This window comes from Barbus barbus (assembly GCF_936440315.1).
Source record: "Barbus barbus genome assembly, chromosome: 31".
Lineage (NCBI taxonomy): Eukaryota > Metazoa > Chordata > Actinopteri > Cypriniformes > Cyprinidae > Barbus > Barbus barbus.
Genome location: NC_136759.1, coordinates 22995220 through 23014755, shown reverse-complemented (window position 1 = coordinate 23014755; position 19536 = coordinate 22995220). Strand labels below are relative to the sequence as shown.

At 37.8% G+C, this 19536-nt stretch overlaps 1 protein-coding gene across 1 annotated transcript in view; it reads right to left on the bottom strand.

Moving 5' to 3' along the window:
• Nucleotides 1–4467: 4467 nt before the first annotated feature.
• The window catches only part of mtus2b (microtubule associated tumor suppressor candidate 2b), a gene marked incomplete at both ends in the record, with an annotated part of 29117 nt that continues 14048 nt past the window's right edge, over nt 4468–19536 (bottom strand). The window contains 9 exons of the mRNA XM_079388181.1: nt 4468–4675; nt 4994–5091; nt 5273–5392; nt 6164–6262; nt 6356–6429; nt 7243–7348; nt 7820–8034; nt 8573–8639; nt 18599–18798. Coding sequence (XP_079244307.1) covers nt 4468–4675; nt 4994–5091; nt 5273–5392; nt 6164–6262; nt 6356–6429; nt 7243–7348; nt 7820–8034; nt 8573–8639; nt 18599–18798 — 1187 coding nt within the window. The remainder of the gene's footprint in view (nt 4676–4993; nt 5092–5272; nt 5393–6163; nt 6263–6355; nt 6430–7242; nt 7349–7819; nt 8035–8572; nt 8640–18598; nt 18799–19536) is intronic.

Genomic DNA, 19536 nt, shown 5'->3' with positions numbered 1-19536 from the left:
AATATTTAAACCCAAAGGGCAATAAAGTGCAACATAATCATCAAAAAGAGTTTTTGAATGCATCACAACAGTGAGTACATACACTAACAAGGTTTGAACGAAACAAATTATATCACAGCTTTAAGACATGCTTTTCCAATAACGTGTTGTAACATAGATCACACATAAAGCTCTTACAAGCTGTACAACACAAATTAGGAGAAGAGAAAAAAAATCAATAGGACATTTCATTAACACAATCCATGTTACAGTCCTCCCTTATATATCCAATGACAGACAGTTGTGTTTGTATTCCAGTTCATCAAAAAATGTACCTGCAGTCTCATTTACTCATTCTCTTTTCATTCTCAAACGTATATGCTTTTCTACTCAATACAACACTAGTTCACGGTATGGATAGATTTGGAACATAGTGCACAAGATGTAAAGACTTATGACCATGATGTTTATGGTGCTTTTTAAATCCAATATTTGGCGATAATATAGCTAATAAGACATTTACAAGCAATTTTTAAGTGTATGAAACACCAAATTAGGTAAATAATGTTTAGCACAATTGCTAAAACGTGAAGTACTGTCAGGGTTCTGTCGTGTCTGTCATGTGTTCCCGCCTCATGTTTCCTTATTTGGTTTGTTTCCTGTCCTTGTTTCATGTGATTATTAGTTAATTCTGTTCAGGTGTGTTTGTCTCATTAGCGCGTGTATTTAAGTTCCTGCTTGTTGAGTTTCATGTTGTCTGGTCTACTCGTTATCCCCGGTGTTGGATGTCTGTGTTTGCCTTGCCCTGTCCTGTGATGTCTTCAGTAAAGTCTATTATTTGAAGTTATATCCTCATCTGCGTGTTCCTGTGTCCTCCCTCGTGTGTGCACCGTGACAAGTACGCTACACTGTAAAAAAATAAAAAAAAAATAAAAAGTTGAGCAAACAAAAATTTAAGGCAACCAGCTTCAGCAGATTTTTGAGTTCACTCAACTTATTTTTTAGGAGATTTTTGAGTTCTCTCAACTTTTTGTTGTATAAACTTAAAACAACAAGTTGAGAAACCTCAAAAATCTGCTGAAGCTGGTTTTCTTAAACTTTTTAAGTTTGCTCAACTTTTTTTTTTTTTTACAGTGTAAGTTTGGAGCAATATGAGAATGAGTAAATAGTGCCAAAATTTTAATTTTTTTTGCTGAACTGTTCCTTTATGAATGAAAGAAGCATTCAGAAACTCCATAATTATGTCCATGGGACACACACAGGGGAAAAAAAGACAAGAAAAAAAGTGCATTTCCCAACCTGATTGATTTAAGATTTCCTTTCATTTATATTTCAAAAGCAGAGATGAGCATAATCCAAGCAGACACCCAAAGAACTGTAATAGCAGACAGGTAGTTGATATTTACATTTCATTATTTCATTCAGAGCTTTCAATTTAATTCCTATATGAGTGAAATACATTTAAATACAAGTCTGGTATTACATTCCGTTCAGTAGATTCAACATGAATGTATGGAGTCGAACTGTGAATGACATTGTAATGCACCTTCCTAACCTGAGCTGGATCACTGACTGAGATGGGAGGTGGTACTCTCAGAATGAGCGGGAATAAATAAATAAAATCCACCAGTACAATGGTATAAAATCAGCCATCATCTTAGTTCAAGTGTTTGTAAATGGCAGCAGCCATTTGCACTCTCTGTGTTACTACAGTACAAATGTTAAGGCTGAAGAATGTTAACTAATGATTTTATGTTCCTATAAAAAAAAATCAATCATGGTAATTTATGCTAATCATAAAAAAATGTAATCACTAATAGCTGCACTACTAAGTACACTTAGACATAGAATAAAACATGTATTTTGTCCCCTCAGGAAATTAAAATATTCATGAACAAGATGACTTCCTAACTCCTTCCTAAAGTTCCCAAAGATTGAGTCCAGATTTTTACCACAACGTCAGCAAGAATACGAGTGCATATACACATACAAATGATCCACTTAATATACAGGACAGTTGTTGTAGGCCATTCAGGGAAGATAAATACAGGTATAATTTAAATACTTTCTGGTTATCATTCACGACTAAAGACTTTCCTGTATTAAGACCATGGCTTTGACACTAGATCCTGAATGTATTACAATAAACAATAAGTCTCTGTAGAAGCCTGCATTTTTAAGAACTGAGGTACTCAAATGTATGATCACTTAAAATGCTAACGTAATGCTCTCTAGTACTTTGCAAACAACTTTTATGCAAGAAAGTCTCTATGAAGTAGGACAAAAGCCCTCATATTGTCCACATGAATGCAGTTTAAGCATATTATCTGAGTCAGAGCAACCGGAAGACTTATGATACATACTGTACAGAGAAGAAGGACATAAACAGCCATGACCGATAACTGTTGCATCAGTTCAAAGGCAGTTCTTAGTTTATAATGCATTCCGGAGACTTCTGTAAACATGGACAGTTGAGATGAAGCCATGAGGATTGTTTACCCTCACAAACATGAGATGAAGATAAAGACAGCAAGTTGAAGTTTTGCAAGTGGTTTACACTACTGCATTGTCAGTCCATGCTAATATTAGCATCCGTGGTGGTCACAAAATGTGAACGAACCACCTTAAAAAGTGTAAGTACATCTTAAACTCATTTGTATCACCATTTAAGCCCCTAGACTACATAAATATTAGTTGACATCCTGTTTTGACAAAGTATTTACCTCATTTGAATGACAGCTGTCCATCCTAAACTTGCCAATAAAGATGTCTTTCTGTGTTTTCCTGTTTGGTGTATTGAGTACATTAATGCCTGGGCTCGCACAGAAGGTTGCTGGTGGGTGGTTTTCCTTTGAAAAAACCTAGTAAAACTGTATAGGCTATATGTTGTCCTGACTCCTGATCAATCTTTGGAAAAGCTTGATACAATAGGTTAGGGAACAAGCACCATGATGTCCTGTTCAAACGGAAAACCTCAGCACAAGCCCAAGAGCCAAAACCATTAGAGTAGGAGGTACAAAAAAGATATATTTCCAAAATGGCCTGTGAAATATCATAATGCACAACATTGTGACTCACATTATATAGTCTTATAGTAAAAAAGGGAGACTAGTGTTCCTTTTTTCTGTTCTCTCTAGTGTAGGTTAATTTGTTAATTTAACCATTTTGAAGCTCAAAATCCTCTCATTTTCTCATTGTCGTCTTGTTCCAAACTTGTATGACTGACTATTTTGTGGAACGCAAAAGCAGAACTTTTGAAGAATGTGCTGGTCCTTCTTTTCCATGCAATTATTGGACTGATGCTTTCAAGCTTTCAAACCACCATAAAAGTGTAGTAAAAGTGATCTATACAACTAGTGTGCTACATTGGAAGTCTGCTAGTCAACTGACTGTGAGAACTGACCAAAATCCTATTGGTTGTTGACTGTGAATGAATTAGTCTTTTTAATTAAACAGTCCATGGAGTGGTCTGGGGTGCATTTCCCAACGTAATTTGCTGCTTAACTACCACAGTATGATGCACCACTAGTGAAATTATCTAGATAGTAACGACCTGAAACCTGAAACTGTAGTAACTTTGTCATTAGTGAAGTCACGCATTAATAACTTCAGCTAATTATGCAAGATTATTGCTTCATATAATGAACATGCGACCTTAGGACTACTTCTTTTGTCCTCTTGGCTTCATTTCCAGATGTTTGATTCCTTTTTACATCAACTCTTTAATTTCCATGAAAAACTAAAAGATGTAGAATTCAATTTTCATTTGTGTCACATCATACTAACAAGGAACTTCACCTCTAATCACAGGTTAAAGGCAGTAGTTTGAGAATATTTTTTTTGGAACTGTATTTTCATGAAAACATTCAATGTTAAACTGGTAACAATGGAAAAGAGTGTTGGTAACAAAGGAACTTTCAACTTTTGCTTGAAATGCTTTTGAAAAACGCACCTCCAGTTGATTCGTCATGAAACAGTCTGATTTGGTTTTCGAGATCAACTCGACTATCCGGTCACACTGCAGTCGTCAGAGTACATCAGTGAACTTAAATTAGACTTTCATGCATCTTTTGAATGCTTAAAAGCTTCAGTCCCTAATCATTGTAATTGTGTGAAAAAGAACAATAACGATTTTTTACAAATTTCTCCATGTATGCTCCACATAAGTAAATCAGTCATGTAGGTTCAGACCAAGTAAATTATGACAGAATGTTACATTTTTGGGTGGACTATCCATTTACACATGCACGCCTTCAACTATTTTTTTCAGTCACACTCAAAAAAAGTCAGCTCAAACCCTGATCAATGTACCAACTAATATAATAACATTGGCATTGGCATGATGAAACTGAAAGCGCTATGACCACCATGTATGGTGGAAGAGGTGTGAGAGCATCCTCTGTTCCATCCAATCAGAATCCAAGAAACATGAGTTACAGAAAAAAAAGAGTGCGAGAGACAGAGTAAGAAAGGCAGAGAATTGGACACTCATCTAGGGAAGGGCTGTTGTCGGGAGGGTGAAGCGGGACTAGAGTCTGGTCGATGAAGGGGCGACTGGGTGGGAGACATTCGAGGGCTCAGCTCTCCCGTTTGAAGACGCCACAGAAGCTCTTCATTGGTGCGACTCAGTCGTTTCTTCTCATTGCTCTCTTTCTCAACATACACCTGCAGGTTGGCATTTTCCTCTGAAAGTTGCCTGGTAGAATAGAGGGAACAACTACTGAGCACTATATGTAGCTTGAAAGGGGTCATGCACTCTTAAAAATAAAGGTTTTATAAAGTGGTTTTCACACTCAAAGAACCTTTCAGTAAACAGTTCTTCAAAGTACATCTAGTGTGAAGAACTTTCAAAAAAATCTAAAACTTTTTCCACTCTGAAGAAGCTACCATGAATGTGAAAGGTTATTCATGGAACCATCAGTGCCAATAAAGAAGCTTTTTTAATAGTGTAGTATGGAAATCCTTTCAAGCTAAGATGCCTTTAATAGTAGAAATTAGACATTTTTATAAAGACCTGGACATAGCAAGGTTGCGGCCAATCCTGTCCTTTAGGTCTTCATTTTGCTGCTGTAACACCTGAATACGCTCCTCCAACAGAACATTCTTTTGGGCCTGTGTAAAACCATGACAAATACACTAAATCAATGAAAAACTCAACATTTCTAATTTCAGACGAGCACTTTAGTTTTATTCATCATTAAATACATAAAAATAATTGATTAAATTAAATAAATTAGTTCATATTTAAAGCTATCTTAAACATTGTTTTGTAATGTTTATTAATGTAATTTACCATTTTTTCCAACTCTGAAATTTTGAGCTCCTGTTGATGAATCTGCTGGTTCTTCATTTCCAGAACCTCTTTAAGACTCTTCAGGTCTTCCTCAATATGCTGATAAGGAGCAAGGGCATCCTGTACACAAACACACAATTTTTTTTTTATATTAGAAATAATCAGAAATATAGTTTATAAACAAACATACACCCTTGTTTACTTCTGTGTGTTGCTTGGTAACTGTTGCATCCACAACTGTTTCTGGGGACGCTTCGCATCGTGCCTAACAGCGCCCCTTAGCTGTTATAAATTCACTGTAAACCACGGCTTCTTGGGGCTTATTGCTTTATTAAGGGATTAGTTTCCAGAATAAAACTTTCCAGATAATTTACTCACTCCCATGTCATCCTAAATGTTCATGTCTTTCTTTCTTCAGTCGAAAAGATATTAAGGCATTTGAGGAAAACATTCCAGGATTTTTCCTCCATATAGTGGACTTCAATGGCGGCCAACTATAGTTGAAGGTCCAAATTGCAGTTTCAATGTATCTTCAAATAATTATCAAGATTTTCTTAAATTATCAAGATAACTAAAAGTTGGTTATCTGGAAGTGAACTAATACTTTAACTATAAAGCAGTAAAAAAAGTGTCCAGCATGCTTCATTACTGCTTAAAAAGCATCCCAGGATGTCCAGAATTTGCAGAGTTATAACCTAGACAAAAAATGGTGACCCAAAACTGAAAATTGTCCGGTCATTCACTCTGCCTCATTCCAGATATGTATGAGTATCTTTCTTTTCTGGAACACAGATGACAAATTTTTAAAAACCTGATGAACTCTTGTTTTAATACCACTGGCCACACACACACACACACACACACACACACACACACACAAAATAACAGTACCACTATCTGCTCATCTGTGCTTCTGCGCAGTGCTTCTTCAAAGCGCTTGGCCCGGTCTCGCAGAGAACGGTTCTGAAATGTCAAGGTGTCCACCTGATCCTAAACATAACATAGAAACACATGCTATTATTAAGAAAAGGGTAAAAACAATGCACAATGCATGTTGACATTTAAAGTGAGGACATACAGCACCTGCAGTGAGAGTCTGAGCTTTTCAAATTCCTCTTCCATTGACTTCTTTTGCTGCTCATGTGCCATCTTCAGGTCTAAATACAAACAACCAGTTCATGTTAGTTATACACAGATGAAAAAGAATTAACAGATAGTTTTGATTCAGTTGTCTGTAGTATTGTTGAACGCTGTTCGGAAAGCAGACACACTCTGTCAGTTTAAATCTAGATTAAAGACCCATCTCTTTAACCTGGCTTACACATAATACACTATCACATTTCTATAATTCAAATCCGTCAAAGGATTGTTAGGCTGCATTAATTAGGTCAACCGGAACTGGGAAAACGTCCCAAAACACCCATGTACTTGTTACATCGTTAGAAGAATGACATTTACGCTAATATTAGTCTGTTTCTTTGTTTTTCTGAGGTCACCGTAGCCACCCAGATTCAGACTGTATCCAGATCAGACGGTCACTGCAGCCACCCGGATCCATTCCGTATCAAGATCAGATGGTGGATCAGCTCCTAGAGATCTGACTCTGCTTTGGCCTAGATTTAAACTGCTGAATTTGTCTGGCCAGAGGAGAATGACACTATTTCGACACACTATTTCCCCGTATAAATACTGTAAAGCTGATATAAAGCCATCCATCCAGGCAGCTTTACATCCTTGATGTTAAGCTGCTTTGACACAATTTGCATTGTTAAAAGCGCTATACAAATAATAGTGACTTGACTTGACTTAAGCAGGGACTTTAAACAGGAGCTCTCATAGTGGGCCAAACCAATAGCTTCTAGGCTATGATGCCCTAATAATGCTGTCTAAGTAGGCCACTCATTAGGTTTTTAGACACAGTTGCTTGGATTTCTACGAGTGTAATGGATGTTTCTGACAGCAGGACTCACTCTTGATGGTTCTGGTATGTTCTTCCTGTAAAGTGGCCAATGTTGCGCCATGGGTCGCTTCCATCTCTGTCATTGCCCTCTCATGGTTTTCACTCATTTCCTCAATCTAAAATGGAAACCAAAAATGGTTGTCAGTTTTAACAAGGTGCACTGGAATATTGGATTCTGATTGGTCAATTGCTATATTTTACAATGTGTATCTGAATGCTGTCAATAGAAACATACTGTATCATGCTGCTTTCATTTTGTCTTACTCTGTTGTCTTTCTCTTTTTCATACCAACCCAATTATGATAAGCTCTATGTGCCATTTTGAGACTTGTGCACAGTATGAACTTTTAGCAGAGAATTGCAAGTAAACTGAAAAGAAAAAAAAAAAACCTGAATTATATTTTGGGTTTAAGGGAAGATGATTAGTGCATCATCAGACTACATAGTCATGTAACTACCTTTCCGGGCTTTCTTAACCCTCATGAGCGCTCACACCCTGCACTCCTTTGTGTACAATGCTAAAATAAAAGCCTCTTAAAGGTGTGTCAATAACAATTTCAGCCTTTACACCCTGTTCCTCATCTCACCTGTTCCAGGTGGTGGGAACGCAGCTGTTCCAGGCGGCTGTTCAGCTGTTGCTGGAGTCGCTGTCTCTCAGAGGTCTGCTCCTCTACCAGTCTCTCCTGTAGGGCCTTGAGCTCCTGCTGTTGCTCCTCTTGTAGTCCTTTCAGCTCACGCTCAAAACTCTGCTCCAGCTGGGCCTTCTCACCCTGCAGACACTCCCACCGCTGAACGCTGACCACTAGAGAGACAGAAAATAGTTTGTTATAGTCATGCTTAACCTTCAGAATACGTTTATGTTGATAAATGTTGAATGTTGGTAAATTTGCAACCCTGTAACTTTCAACCTTTGTACCTATTCTGATGAACAAATTAAATAATATATGAGCTGTTATTTTCAATTCATTAAATATGGGGTTTGTAATTTCTGTAACCCTTTTAGCAAAATGTGAGTCTAAATATTTAATCTTAATCCAAACGGTTAGATATTTAATTTGAAAATCATGTATTTTAGTCAAAAATCATGAACGTTTTGCTGATGTGATCAAGTCTGCATGATGTGAGATGAGTCACATGCCAAATTAAATATGAGGGGAATGGAAAGAGATAAGCGCAGTTTACAAATATGTAATCTGAGAAGGGGTATATATAGTTTCTTTCTTATTTTATGGTTGAAGTCATCCTAACATTTGTGAGTATGCTGCAGCACATGTGTCAGCATGAGATCACTGTGAAGTATGATGTTTTTTTTTTTTATCTCTGAGCCAGAAGAGACTTACCCACTTCATCCCTGATCCTGGCTAACTGCAGGGACAACTCCCTCTCCTTCACGGCAGCATTCTCACTCTGCAAAACACATACACAAGCTCACATGGGACAATAATGGATTTGCAAAATGGTAAAATGTGCTCAAAGCATTATTGAATTAGTTTGTAATGAACATGAGGGATGGATCTGCAGAAATTTGCACAACTTTGTGCATGCCTGTTTATGGATACAATTTTCATTAAAATCAATTTAACATACCAACCAAAATACCACTTTAAATAAGATTCCTGTATACCAGTGTCAAGCAGTGAATTCTTTGCTATCTAATTGATTAATTTATCTGAACTGGCAAATAAGAAACACCATGGCATGTGTCAATTTAAAAGTAGGTCTGTTGCTAGGAACAGCTATTAGTTGGTAGTGCCTTTCTAAGAGACATGCACATCCAGCATGCTTAGATAAACATATGTATACACGTCACAAATGCAAGATTTGACGAGCATGGGGGAAACAAATAGAACATTATATAATGTGATTTTCAGTTAACTGTAAACATTTTGCAGGCTGAGCATTGAGCAAGCAACTTGTGGACAGAATCTCTTGTGCATGAAATAAGGCACTAAATCTGTTGTGGATCCACTCCCCGAAACCATCCTTAACTGGCACAGATTTGCAGACAATTAGTATCTTTTGGCAAATAATACTTTACATACAATTACTTACATATTTCCCACATTTCATTATGCAACCCTTATGTTACACTTCAAATGGCAGGATAATTTTATAGTAATCACAGTCCCCAAACGCCTTCCCTCAAATGGCTTGGGTGTGCAGAGCCTTTACAGCTTAAAAGGACTACACACTCCTGCTGTATACAGGACCTGCAGCACACATAATTAAATACAAAACAGCAAGTTCCTCTAGCTTTAAAATAAATCACCATGCTCCGGATAACCATGCCACAGAGCTTAATCTGCACTAATTACACTAGGGGTAGCTGTATCTGTTAATAACACACATTTACTACACAGTGATATAACCAACCACATCTATACTTGGCATGATTGATGATGCCACAATACAATGAAATGCTTATGATCTATACTTGTTTATAAGAATCAGTGTCAGGAAATGATACAGCATGAGTCAGCTTTTTAATATAGCAGTCCTGAATCTTACACTCGTTCATTACAAATTCAGTTCCAGATCCCACCGCACCATCTGCTGGTTTAAAACACCTACATGGACAGTGACTGCCATTGTGAAAAGTAGTACCATAGTAGTTCCATGGAACCAAAATCCATGCACCATCGTATTAACAAGGTACCTCCCAGGAATGCCATGCCACCAACATTGTAAAAGTCCAAAATGGTAGCATCGTATTTAAAAAAAAAAAAAAAAAAAAACATCTGTATGTCAGGCTATTAAAGTTGACAAAAGGTTAACAAACTCTTATTAAATATAGTTTCTGCACCAAATGGAACTGCTAAAATAACAACTGTTGTAAAGCAATGTCTCTCTCTCTCTTTTTTTTCCATTTAAAAAAAAAAAAATATTAAATGAGTTAACAAAAAAGATGCAAAAGACACAATTTGTAATGTATCATGCCTTAAATAGATGCTGCTAGCCTTTTTTAATTGATAACCCTCTCATACAGTATGTAAACTAACAGCAGAGTCAGACCCTATGACCCCACGAATGCCCTGACCTTTCATCATTGTCTCTCTTCTTCAGATGTCACCCAATCAGATTTTCTTCCAGCACACAACATGTCACGCAGATCCCTGGAGAGTCTTTCCATGAATACAAATCTGACTGCATTGTCTTCACCGTGGTTACCTCGCCTACTTTCATTTCCTGCTGTGAAAGGTCTAGAATAGCGAGAGCAAGGCGGTCTCAAGGATTCAGTCCCCACCTATAAAACAAAAGATAAATCTGCAGGGCGTAACACTGTTACACCTCAACACACCTACAACACTGAACCTGCTTAAAAACATATATGGTCTTTCTTATTAGTGTTTTGTACTAAGCATTGTGATTACTACTGCTCATCTTGAGGATTAGAGTTTTTAAAAAACAATAACCCTAAGTATTACATTTTGGTTTTATAACACCGTCTATGCTACAGACATTATAATACTTTGAATCATATGGCTTGTTGAGGAGACGTAAACCCACTGATCTATATATAATGACTGGATTGCTCATTGTGTTCTAAACTGCCAACAGGCAGTGAAGCCACCGGAAGTGTTCGATCCGCCATCTTACTATTCCCTACCAGCAGAGAGCACCATTGAGTCACATGCAAACCGCTGACCTAAAATCACCCGATTTGAAGCGAATCAGTCACACGGGATTCATTTTTATGTTACGTGTATGTAAATTCATTTTTACTTCAGATGTTATCTGCACTGTTTATGGTCTTTTTTTAGGCAGGATAAGCATATATTTAACTCGTTTAGGTGGGTGTGTCTACTGCGCACTGCCGTCACAGGTAACGTAACTGATCCAACACAAAATATAGCCTATTTCTTTATGTAGGCTATGTAATTATTCAGGAATTATTAAACATGAACGTATTAGTATCAGAAATTAATTTGAATATACAATGAATAATACAATAGCCTCTGTTACTATATTACTCTGTTGTACTTAAAAGTAGCATACCATGCAGGGGTAAAATGTTATGTATGCTATTAATAATTTATTTAACCACCGTTTAAATCATTACCTGCTGTAAAACGAATGCTGTTAACAAAATCATTGTTGAAACATTTGCAGTTAAGTTAGCCTGTTGTACGATTAAAAACACTATAACAAAATTACAATGAATAACTGTACAAGGCGAATGAAGGTAGGCTATATGTGTATACAAAGCATACATCTTTCTTCCGAATTCAGAATAAGCACCTTGTCATTTGTTTTATATATGTTGAGGTCCTGTCCGTCTGATGTTTATCATGTTCATCTGATGTTCGCTACTCTAATGAACGTAACTTTTTAACAAGCAGGGGAAATTACCGACATCAAAAAAAAAAAAAAACTTTACATGCCTAGGGTGCTTGCACTGTATGAATGTACAGGGATATTTCAGATTTAAAAACGCTGACTTGTTAGGTGATGTTTTCTCATTAATTTCATACGATTTCCTATTAATTCAATGGAATGTATGGGAACAGTGGGGAATACCAATATGGCGGCGCAGCGGCTTCACTTTCATGACGTCATGAGCAATCCAGTTCTCTATTATAGATCAGGGGGTAAACCCTACATTTACACTATATAAACCAGCTTTGGCCCAGTAGGTATAGCAGTCACCCTAGAGACTGCATAGCAACATGCTAAATTTTACTAACAACAAATAAGCACTCACAACACTTTAGGAACCACATGGAAAAATCCTGGCAACCACCATGAACAGCTCAGTGACAACACAGTAACCTGCAAAAAACCACTCGCAATACCTTAACAACCACATAGCAACACCCTATCAACCACACAGAACACTTTAGTGTAGTAACCTGCAAAAAAAAATCCATAAGATCTTAGAAACCACATAGCAACACCTTAACAACCACCCAGAAAACTTTAGTTAAGTAACCTGCAAAAAAACCATCCACAAGATCTTAGAAACCACATAGCAACACCTTAACAACCACCCAGAACACTTTAGTGTAATAACCTGCAAGAAACCATCCACAAGATCTTAGAAACCACATAGCAACACCTTAACAACCACCCAGAACACTTTAGTTTAGTAACCTGCAAAAAAACCATCCACAAGATCTTAGAAGCCACATAGCAACACACTAACAACCAACCAGAACACTTTAGCATAGTAACCCACAAAAAAAACAGACACAACACCTTAGAAACCACACAGCAACACCTTAACAACCACCCAGAACACTTTAGTTTAGTAACCTGCAAAATACTACCCATAATACCTTAGAAACCACATAGCAACATCCTAACAACCATCCAGAACACTTTAGCGTAGTAACTTGCAAAATACTACCCACAACACCTTAGAAACCACATGGCAACATCCTAACAACTACCCAGAACACTTTAGCGTAGTAACTTAGCGTAGCAAACAACAACCCATAACACCTCATAGAATCCCACTCTAACCTTGTCATGGCAAGTTTTGCAAGGGCAGCATGACACCTTCTTCAGAAAATTTGAATATCCGATTAGCAATGTTATTAACACTGTCTCATATCAAATACAATAATATGTTTTTATTTAATAGGTCAATAAAAACCAAAAGTACAATCAAATATAATGATATCAGACCTCCTACATCAAGTGTCAGCAGTCAGGGTGGGGTGTTTCCATCCCTATAAGAGCACATGTTTGTTCTAACTGACAGCACATACACATACACACACACACACACACACACACTACCATCATCACAAGCTACAGTATATAAAAGATGACAGTAGAATGAAATAAACAAGGTCTTTAGCAAAAAGAATCACTGCAAGTCACAGAGCAAGAAAGCAGCATTACACACACTATTCTTGCTATTATTTTACCGTAGTATCCAAACAGCATGTAGGATGGAGACACAGAGAGAGATTACAGCAACACTGGCTCATGCTACAGCAGAATGTAGCTTCATAAAAACCTGTCGGGGGAATACCATACGCACGCCACACGAGAGAGAGAAAAATTAGGAGAGAGAGGGGGAGTGGAGGAAAGACGGACAGGCAGAGTGAGGGAGAATGCGAGAGAAAAAGACCAAAACCGCTCAACAACCTTACCTCATCCTGTGTTTAGCGTCATAGTCTGACTACTGCAACAATGAGTATCGTGAGTCTGCGATTCCACACATGTTCGTCAGACAACCCCCAAGCTTCTCACTCTCACAAACACACACTCAAGGATGTTGGGAGGAGGGGAGAGATGATGGAGAGATAGAGGAATAGGAGGATGGGATCAATAAAGAACAAAATAACACGTGTGCATTGTCTGATACTAAAGTCTACTGGGAACGAAGACACATTTTCATCCAATCCGATGAAAGAAAGCATTCCAGATGCCATATGATAAAGAATTTGTTATATAGTACAGTGCCAACACTTAACCTATGATGATCTTGACATTTGCGCTTCTACATCATAAATTATGCTCTAAAAACTATTTATTTAAACTTTTTTGTCCTATACAAAAAAGAAAATTCAAATTCAGTAATTTTAAGCTTTATAATGATGCAACAGACCAAAAAAGAAACAAAAAAAACAAAAGTAACACACTGAAAGGAACAATTCACATAGCAATAATATAGCAATGCCTGTGAAACCATTCAGAATATCTTATGCTGCCTTTACATGCTATTGGGAATTTCCAACTTCCCACCTCTGAAGTTGTAATTATGAGTTTGTATAAAGTGTTTTGTTGTCACAAAGAACAGGAATCATGGAGGACGTCCCATTCATGATTTCATTCTTGCCTATTTCTCAGGGAAATTTTATTAAAGTCAAAAAATGTTTAGTCAACATCCAACAGGTTTTGATTAAAGTCCTAGTTCATTGGTAACCATATAAACAATCACTACGCTATAGATATTCATCTTGCTGACGATTCTGAAATTTCAATAAAATTTTTGCTGTGTTCAATGCATAGAATAAGCATCAAATGGTTATTTATATACACTCACCTAAAGGATTATTAGGAACACCTGTTCAATTTCTCATTAATGCAATTATCTAATCAACCAATCACATGGCAGTTGCTTCAATGCATTTAGGGGTGTGGTCCTGGTCAAGACAATCTCCTGAACTCCAAACTGAATGTCAGAATGGGAAAGAAAGGTGATTTAAGCAATTTTGAGCGTGGCATGGTTGTTGGTGCCAGACGGGCCGGTCTGAGTATTTCACAATCTGCTCAGTTACTGGGATTTTCACGCACAACCATTTCTAGGGTTTACAAAGAATGGTGTGAAAAGGGAAAAACATCCAGTATGCGGCAGTCCTGTGGGCGAAAATGCCTTGTTGATGCTAGAGGTCAGAGGAGAATGGGCCGACTGATTCAAGCTGATAGAAGAGCAACTTTGACTGAAATAACCACTCGTTACAACCGAGGTATGCAGCAAAGCATTTGTGAAGCCACAACACGCACAACCTTGAGGCGGATGGGCTACAACAGCAGAAGACCCCACCGGGTACCACTCATCTCCACTACAAATAGGAAAAAGAGGCTACAATTTGCACAAGCTCACCAAAATTGGACGGTTGAAGACTGAAAAAATGTTGCCTGGTCTGATGAGTCTCGATTTCTGTTGAGACATTCAGATGGTAGAGTCAGAATTTGGCGTAAACAGAATGAGAACATGGATCCATCATGCCTTGTTACCACTGTGCAGGCTGGTGGTGGTGGTGTAATGGTGTGGGGGATGTTTTCTTGGCACACTTTAGGCCCCTTAGTGCCAATTGGGCATCGTTTAAATACCACGGCCTACCTGAGCATTGTTTCTGACCATGTCCATCCCTTTATGACCACCATGTACCCATCCTCTGATGGCTACTTCCAGCAGGATAATGCACCATGTCACAAAGCTCGAATCCTTTCAAATTGGTTTCTTGAACATGACAACTAAAATGGCCCCCACAGTCACCAGATCTCAACCCAATAGAGCATCTTTGGGATGTGGTGGAACGGGAGCTTCGTGACCTGGATGTGCATCCCACAAATCTCCATCAACTGCAAGATGCTATCCTATCAATATGGGCCAACATTTCTAAAGAATGCTTTCAGCACCTTGTTGAATCAATGCCACGTAGAATTAAGGCAGTTCTGAAGGCGAAAGGGGGTCAAACACAGTATTAGTATGGTGTTCCTAATAATCCTTTAGGTGAGTGTATGTAAATATACATAACTGTAATGGCAGGAGAAAGCAATGTAGATGTTGTGGGAAAAAATATTAAAACAATACAAAACAATAGGAGTTACTAACAATACCAGTAGCTGTCAAGATCCAAAAAGGTCATAAATACACCATAGCAGTTTGTGCACAAACACTTAAAACACCTTAGCAACTACATAAAGCCCAAGCAACCAGAACACCCTTGATACTACAAAGCATCATGCAAACAATCACTCATGACAGCATAGCAACAACATAATACCCCAGCAGAATGCCCATCCAGAAAACCCTAGCAACCACACAGTGACATGCAAAAAAAACAAACAGTCACAACACCTTAGCAATGCCAGAGCAACCACCCAAAACACCCTAGTGACTGCATAGCAACATGCTAAGCACCACTTTAGCACTTTAGTAACCACAAAGTAGTAACACCCTAACAACCACCCACAGCAACTGCACAGCAACATGATTTTATTTTTGTAAGTAGAGTCAATGCATTGACATCACTTTCCCACCAGTACACACCCCCTATCGATAGATTGACTTTGATGCAGCCTAGAATTAAACTGCTGCTTTTGTCTGGCCAGAGGAGAACGGAACACTATTTCTACACACTATTTCCCTGTTTAATACTGTAAAGCTGCTTTGACACAATCTGCATTGTAAAAAGTGCTAAATAATATAAATAATGGTGACTTGACTTAAATTGACTCTATCAACTTGCTTTGTACAAAAGAAAATGGGTTTTTCTAACATTATCTAACCATTCCCCTTGTAGAACACAAGGCTCCTTATTGCATGTTTTTAAATAAATGCAGTCAAAAACTTTACAGCTATGCAGAATATACAGTTCAAGTGTTAATTATTTTACCAAAATAAGAGGGATCATACAAAATGACTATTGCATTTGCAACATGCTATTGTTTATTTAGTACTGACCTGAAAGTCTTTTATGTGAAATATCTTATTTAGGTCAGTGCTAAATAAGCAATAACATGCATTTTGGTAAAATAATTAACTAACATTTTGCATATTCTGCAAGGTGTATGTAAACATTTGACTTCAACTTGTAAGTATTAAATTGATGAGTTGTCAGTACAATGTTTAACCTAGAGTACAATTTTACTAGAAAATTCAGGATGTCTGACACAAAATGCAAATCCATGTTTCACTGCTTGGATTTCAGTGGTTTCTGCGAATTGCACTGCTGCTCTTTCATTTGGGTGAGTTTGTGGTTAAGAAATTGCCCTTTTACATTGCTCCAAACTGGCCTTGTTTGAAATTAGTGTTCTTCAAATTGTAGATAAGATGTTTTAGCTTAAATTACAATAAATTTTTGTCTTGTCCCTAATGTGACATGAAGCAGGGGCTGATTTACCCTCCAACCAGCATCACATGATCTGATGATTACATCACGCAGGGGATCAGAAGCTCTGCTTTTGTAGTAGTGATGGGAAGTGAGGCTCATTTCCACAAATTGATTCTTTAGCACAGTAAGTTTTGAAACAATTATTCAGCAGTTTTTTATGCCTTTTACCACCTTAACTTTGAATTCTGGTTCATCCCTATTTAGGATTGAACCTGCAACCACTGTGGGTCTTAATTACAACCCAAATTCCAGAAATGTTGGGAAGTTTTTTAAAAATTTGAATAAAATGAAAACTATAAGAATTTCAAATCACATGAGCCAAGAGTTTATTCACAATAAAACATAGATAACATAAATGTTTAAACTGAGAAATTTAAGATTTTATGCACAAAATGAGCTCGTTTCAAATTTGATGCCTGCTACAGGTCTGCTACAGGACAGGGGCATGTTTACCATGGTGTAGCATCTCCTCTTCTTTTCAAAACAGTTTGAAGACGTCTGGACATCGAGGGTAATGAGTTTCTGGAGTTTTGGTGTTGTAATTTGCCTGACATAGGTTTCCAGCTGCTGAAGAGTTTGTGGTCGTCTTTGACATATTTTTCGTTTAATGATGTGCCAAATGTTCTCTATAGGTGAAAGATCTGGACTGCAGGCAGGCCAATTCAGCACCCGGACTCTTCTACTATGAAGCCATGCTGTTGTAATAGCTGCAGTATGTGGTTTTACATTGTCCTGCTGAAATACACATAATCTGGAGGGGAGCATATGTTGCTCTAATACCTTTATATACCTTTCAGCATTCATAGTGCCTTCCAAAATATGCCCATACCGTATGCACTTATGCACCCTCATACCATCAGAGATGCTGACTTTTGAACTGAACGCTGATGACAAGCTGGAAGCTCTTTCTCCTCTTTAGCCCGGAGGACACGGCATACGTGATTTCCAACAAGAATGTCAAATCTGACCATAGAACACTTTTCTACTTTGAAACAGTCCATTTTAAATGAGCCTTGGCCCACAGGACACGACGGTGCTTCGTGACCATTTTCACATATGGATTCCTTTTTGCATGATAGAGCTTTAGTTGGCATCTGCAGATGGCACAGCGGATTGTGTTTACCGTCAGTGGTTTCTGGAAGTATTCCTGGGCCCATTTAGTAATGTCAATGACCGATGAGTGATGCATTGTCGTCTGAGTACCCAAAGACCACGGGCATGCAACAAATGTCTTCGGCCTTGTCCCTTACACACAGAGATTTCTGCAGTTTCTCTGAATCTTTTGAGGATGTTATGCACTGTAGATGATGAGATTTGCAAAGCCTTTGCAATTAGACATTGAGGAACATTGTTTTAAAAGTATTCCACAATCTTTTTACACACTCTTTCACAGATTGGAGAGCCTCTGCGAGACTCTGCCTCTCTAAGACATCCCTTTTATAGCTAATCATGTTACAGACTTGATGTCAATTAACTTAATTAGTTGCTAGATCTTCTCCCAGCTGAATCTTTTCAAAATGTATTGCTTTTTCAGCCCTTTGTTGCCCCCGTGCCAACTTTTTTGAGACCTGTAGCAGGCATCAAATTTGAAATGAGCTCATTGAGTGGATAAAAGTGTAAAATTTCTGCGTTTAAACATTTGTTATTTTCTCTATGTTCTATTGTGAATAAAATATCGGCTCATGTGACTTTTTTAGTTTTCATTTTATTCAAATTTAAAAAATGTCCCAACAATTCGTGTTGTATTAAGTTACCAGCACTCCAGCATTTACAGCTTTGACAGTGTGTTACCTTCTGGCAGAAGTGTTGTGTGGTTAAGGTGAACACATCCAGGCATCGTGAGGACTTCCTGAGCTCGTCCTGCAGGGTGATCAGCTTCTGAGCCTGATCTTCACATCTCTCTTTCAGTCTCTGTATCATCAACCGCTCCCGCTCGGCATCCACGCCCTCCGCACGGCCACCCAGACGGGCCACACATGACTTCTGACGGACTGCAGGATGAACAAAAGATATGAAAAAAGTGCATAAAGAAAATTAATTTTGAGTGTGACAGGCTTTGTAAAATTCTCTCAAGTATGCTTGAAATATGACTGCAATATATGTATTTTTTGTTTCATACATGTGTCATTTAAGTCAGTTACTGTAAATCAGGGGTGTCAATGTTCCTGAAGGACCGTAGCCCTGCATAGTTTAGTTCCAACCCTGCTCCAACACACATACCATGTAGTTTTCAAATAAGCCTTAATGACTTGATTAGCTGGATCAGGTGTGTTTAATTAGGGTTGCATCTAAACTGTGCAGGGCTGTGGCCCTCCAGGAACTGAGTTTGACACCCCTGCTGTAAAATATTGTTTAATTAAATGTTTAATATTTACAGCTGTATAAGGACCATATGTTAATGTGATCATGATCAGGTCAAACATTAATCAGTATCTGCTGACTTCCATGAACACACATAATGGTCCCTGATGAGTCAGCTCAGCGAGGATGGCGTCAGGATAACGTAATCCATAAAATATATGTAACATATGTATGGTAATACATACAGTGAAGGCCAAGAGTGAAAATATCTATATTTTGCAGACTTTTCTAATTTAAAACAATTTTTTATATGTGAATTTTTTAAATGTACATGCATGTATACAGTATATACACACACACTACTGTTCAAAAGTTTAGGGCCAGTAAGATTTTATTTTTATTTATTTATTTTTTAAAGAAATTAATAC